General features: G+C 37.6%; 1 protein-coding gene across 1 annotated transcript in view; it reads right to left on the bottom strand.

Moving 5' to 3' along the window:
• The window catches only part of P4HA3 (prolyl 4-hydroxylase subunit alpha 3), a 62722-nt gene that overhangs the window by 39830 nt on the left and 17781 nt on the right, over positions 1 to 5111 (bottom strand). The window contains exons 4-5 of the mRNA XM_019649327.1: positions 4062 to 4211; positions 402 to 416 (exon numbers count right to left, since the gene is read on the bottom strand). Of these exons, the coding sequence (XP_019504872.1) occupies positions 402 to 416; positions 4062 to 4211 (165 nt within the window). The remainder of the gene's footprint in view (positions 1 to 401; positions 417 to 4061; positions 4212 to 5111) is intronic.

Genomic DNA, 5111 nt, shown 5'->3' on the forward strand with positions numbered 1-5111 from the left:
CAATTCCGTAATACATCATCTATATATCACATTGTGTGTTTACCACCCAGAGTCAGTTCTCCTTCCATCACCATATATTTGATCCCCCTTACCCTCTTCTACCACCCCCCTCCCCCCTTACCCTCTGGTAATCACTGAACTATTGTCTGTGTCTATGACTTTTTGTTTATTTGTTTGTCTTCTTCCTTTGTTGCTTTCAGTTTTATATTCCTCATATCAGTGAAGTCATATGGTTCTTGACTGTTTCTGACTTATTTCGCTTAGCATAGTAATCTCAAAATCCATCCATGTTGTTGCAAATGGCAGTATTTCATCTTTTCTTATGGCAGAATAGTATTCCATTATGTACATATACCACATCTTCTTTACCCACTCATCTATCAAAGGACATTTTGCTTGTTTCCATGTCTTGGCCACTGTAAATAAAGCTGCAATGAACATCAGAGCACATATATCTTTATGAATAAATGTTTTCAAATTTTTTGGGTATATACCCAGGAGAGGGATTGCAGGGTCATATGATAATTCTATTCTTAATTTTTTGAGGAACCTCCACTCTACTTTCCATAGCGGCTGCACCAATCTGCATTTCCACCAACAGCGCATGAGGGTTCCTTTTTCTCCAACAGCCTCTCCAACACTTGTTATTACTTGTCTTGTTGATGATAGCCATTCTAACTGGTGTGAGGTGATATCTCATTGTGGTTTTATTTGCATTTCTCTGATGATTAGTGATGTCGAGCATCTTTTCACATATCTGTTGGCCATCTGTACGTCATCTTTGGAAAAATATCTATTCAGGTCTTCTGCCCATTTTTTAATTGCATTGCTTGTTTTTATGTTGTTGAATTGTATGGGTTCCTTATATATTTTGGATATTCGTCCCTTATTGGAGGTGTTGTTTGTAAAAATCTTCTCCCATTTGGTTGGTTGCCTCTTTATTTTGTTAATGGTTTCTTTTTTTGTGCAGAAGCTTTTTAGTTTGATATAGTCCCATTCATTTATTTTAGCTTTTACTTCCCTTGCCTTTGAGGTCAAATTCATAAAATCCTCTTTTAACCCAAGATCTATAAGTTTAGTCACCTATGTTTTCTTCTATGCAGCTTATTGTTTCAGGTCTTATGTTTAGGTCTTTGATCCATTTTGAGTTAATTTTGGTATGAGAGACAGCATTTTTAATGGGTGCATTTTACTCCATCTAGAAGCTACATCACAGATGGCCTAACCATTCTGCTGTTGTTGGACATATAGATTGTTTCTAATTATTTAATATCATTAATCCTGTTCTGTAATTAACAGAGGGATAGTTAAGTAATCTATTGATATTTTATCATGTCAGATATTAACTCAGGGTTATAGCTTTTCAAACTCTTTTGAGATGAAGATAACTACAATGTAATTTTACATATTTTTTAAAATGTAGGGTTTTATCATGAGATAAAGTTATATTTTATCAAGAACAAAGTTAGAGTTACTTTTGAATTCCCAGTTAAATTTCTTTGGAAATGTGTACACTAAATAATGTTAAATGAAAACAAGAGAACATACAGTGTCTAATAATAATTGCTTCCATTTATTGAATGTGTATGTGTCATGAACTGTGGTAAGGGCTTTACTTGAATTAGCTCATTTAATCCTCACAACAACCTTTTGAAGTGAGCATTGAAGGGAGGCAGAATATGCTATCCCGAAATGTCTCTTTGGCATAAGGATTATTTTAAGCTAATTATTTTGAGAGACAGAAGACACAAAAGAAGTTTTGAAACACTGAGTAGAAGTTCCCCCTTTGTAAGGGACATTTACATTTGTAAGTGTCTTCCCTCTTTGAAACAGGAAGAGAAGGATGACTGTAAATCACAGGAGAATCTTACCAATGGAGAAGGCACCCATTAAAATCTGCATAACAACTTTATATTTGTTTACCATCCTTTTCTGGGTAGCCTCCCATAAGTGGCCTCCCCCCACACCTTTCTTTTTTTGTCTTAGCTGAATATGATATTTTTTAAAATTTTTCAATTATAGTTGACATACAATATTATATTAGTTTCAGGTGTACAATATAGTGATTAGACATTTAAATAACTTACAAAGTGATCACCCGGATAAGTCTAGTACCCATCTGACACCACACATAGTTATTACAATATTCTTGACTATATTGTCTATACTGCAAGCTGAAGATGATATTTAAGGTGTTAGCTAGTCACCTCAGAGACTTACTCATTTTTCCCCTGCTGTGTCCCATGTATACATTAAGTACACATGTTAGTAAACTTCTGTTTATTTTTCCTCTTGTTAATCTGTCTTTTATCAGAGGGAGGTCTCAGCCAAGAACTCAGAAGGTTAGAGAGACAATTCTTTTCCTCCCCTATAGCATCATCATTGTTATTCCTCTTTTAAAGATTAAAAAATTGAGGTCCAGGGAGGTTAAGTTGCCCAAGTTGTCACAGATTTTGAACCCAGGTCTGTCTGACTTCAGAGTCTATGATTTAACTACTATATTCTATAGTTTTTCATTATTAAAAGTTACTGAAATATATTTTTATTAAAATATATCATGAAAAAGTATTATATATGATATTATAATTTTTTCATGGTATATATACCATATATAATTTTATATGATAATGAAAGGTCCACAGAGGGACATTTATCTCTAATTTACTGGGGGTAAAAATGGGAACACAAATCATCTATAAGACAATGACTCATTTGTTCTGTTACTGTGGCATAAAAAAATGTGCTGTAAGAGCACAAAGACGGAGAGTCTGTGGAGTCCTAGGAGAACCGAGGAAGACTTCACAAAATAGGTGACATTTGAGCTACGCCTTGTAAGATGAAGAAAATTTATCAGACAAAGCGTGATTGTGGAAAGGGAAAGTCTACCAGTGGGTAGAGGAGAAATCTAAGCCCTCATAGGGGAAATGAACCCAAAACTAATAATCAGGCACTGGATTTAAAACCCCATCTTTCAGGGTAAGCTGCTTTAGTTTAACTTCTCTGACTCTCTCCATGTCAATTCTCCATTTTCTTCCTCTATTAAAATTCAATTACTTCCTGCCTTTTGCTGCATCACAGTGATTCTATTTCAGTTTTAATATGTAGCAATTGAGCAGGAAAGTTAGGAGGAGCACCCTGGAAAGTTTTACAACAAAGATCCATTTACAAGAAACTTCCATGAGAGGAGCAGGACCATTTTTGCTGCACTGAGAAAAAATATGTTTGGGGAGCAGCACGTGGGGTTGGCCCACCCACATCCTCCTCCCTTTTCTCAGGAAAAGAGGGAAAGAAAAAGGAATGTAAGGAGCAGAACTGGTTTATTAGCTTTGGAAACTCTAAGAAATTGGCCCAGTAGGCAGCCTATTCTTGAAGACTGTAGAAATCTGTTGGGAAATGGGGTTAGCTAAACCAAAGGATGGCAGCTCCCAAAGGTAGAGCTTCCCCGTGAGGCACAACATGTGGCAGATCAACAGTGCCAAGAGAAACAACATAGAGGAGGCACTGAGCAGGTACTGTGGACCAGTGAGGCCAGCTCCATAGCTAGACGCTAGTCACATTACCGGTGGACTCGACTGCAGATGGGCGAGGATAACAATCAAATTTCTTCCTTGGACATTGGCAATATCATGACATAATATCTGTGAAAAGTTGTGAGTTGTTGGGAGTGCAAAAAAGATCTACCTTGAGTATGAACCCCCCCAAAATACTTGTTGATGCAGCTGTTGCTGCTACAGGTGAGAGATTGCCTCCTACATGGGAGATGGTGATTTTAAAGGAATCAATGCCTTGGAAGGAGCGTTGGACTAAGAGTCAGACAGACTTCGGCTCTCCTCCCAGCTCTGTGAACTTTGTGACAAGTTAGGAATATTTTGGAGATTTCATTTACTCACATGTGAAATATGGAAATAATAAAACAGCTGCCCTGCTTGACTCACATTTGGTTCTGTTGGGAAGATGAAATAAATTAAGAGACGTGAAAATGCTTAGAAAATTATAAAGCAGCTATAAAGCATTACATCTTGTATTGTGATGAAAGCAGTAGGATTCACTTACTCCCCTACCTGGAAATAGGCAAAGGCCAAGTGATCCAAGGCATCCTCTAGACTGGCCTCGTCTTCCGTATTCCATTCCCCGTAAGATCCACGGAAGAGACTGACAGCCTCCTCCAGCCATGGGATGGCATGGTAGTAATCCCCCATGTCATAGGCCACCTGTAGGGAACATAAGTATCACCATTAAAGCCTTAGTCCACAGGTAGAGGAAAAGAAATGACAATGTAAAGAGTGGAGGGCCTTTGGAACCCAAGAAGGGAAGTTTTCATCTCAAATTCCTTTAAATTCAATTTATTAAGCATCTATTATATGTAAGGTATTGTACTAGGTACAGAGAGGACACAGGGTTCTTGCACTTAAGGAATTTATAATCTGGGGAGAAGAGAGATATGAACTCAAGTTAACTATAATACTGGGCAGAATGGCATGAATGCTCGAAGGAAATATGTAATATGCTAGGGGGTGCATAGATAAGGGAGGAGGCTTGGGAATCTCAGAAGGCTTCATGGAGGAAGTAGCATCTGAGATGGGACTGCCTTGAAGAAGAAAAAGGATTTCAATGGGCAGAGATTGACAGGAAAGGCATTTTAAGATGAGGGAATGGTAGAAACAAGCCAAAGAGAAGAATGTGTTCAAATAGTACATATGGCTTTTGTGTAAGGTGAAGAGAAGCAGGAAACGAACTTTAAAAGGCAGCATAGGCTAAGCTAATGAAGAGTAGTGAATGTCATGTTTTTAGGTAGATGTGAGGAGTGGATTAAATTCATTCATTTATTTGTTCAGTATTTACTGAGTAGTCACGAAAGGACTTGGTGGTCTCTGCCCTTAAAGAGTTTACAATCAAGTGAGGAGCCCGTGACAAACCAGTAATTGTGACACAATGCATTAGATACCATAATGAAGGCAGACCTGGGAATGCTATGAGAGCTCAGTGGAATGTCCTATATTAAATGTTGGAATGCTGGGAATATGGCAACATGTACTAGACATAGCTACTGTCTCTTAATAGCTTACAGTTAACTAGAATACCAGAACTACAGATGGAATTTTCTGGAACTT

The sequence above is a fragment of the Hipposideros armiger genome, unplaced genomic scaffold, assembly GCF_001890085.2.
Source record: "Hipposideros armiger isolate ML-2016 unplaced genomic scaffold, ASM189008v1 scaffold_132, whole genome shotgun sequence".
Taxonomy (NCBI): Eukaryota; Metazoa; Chordata; class Mammalia; order Chiroptera; family Hipposideridae; genus Hipposideros; species Hipposideros armiger.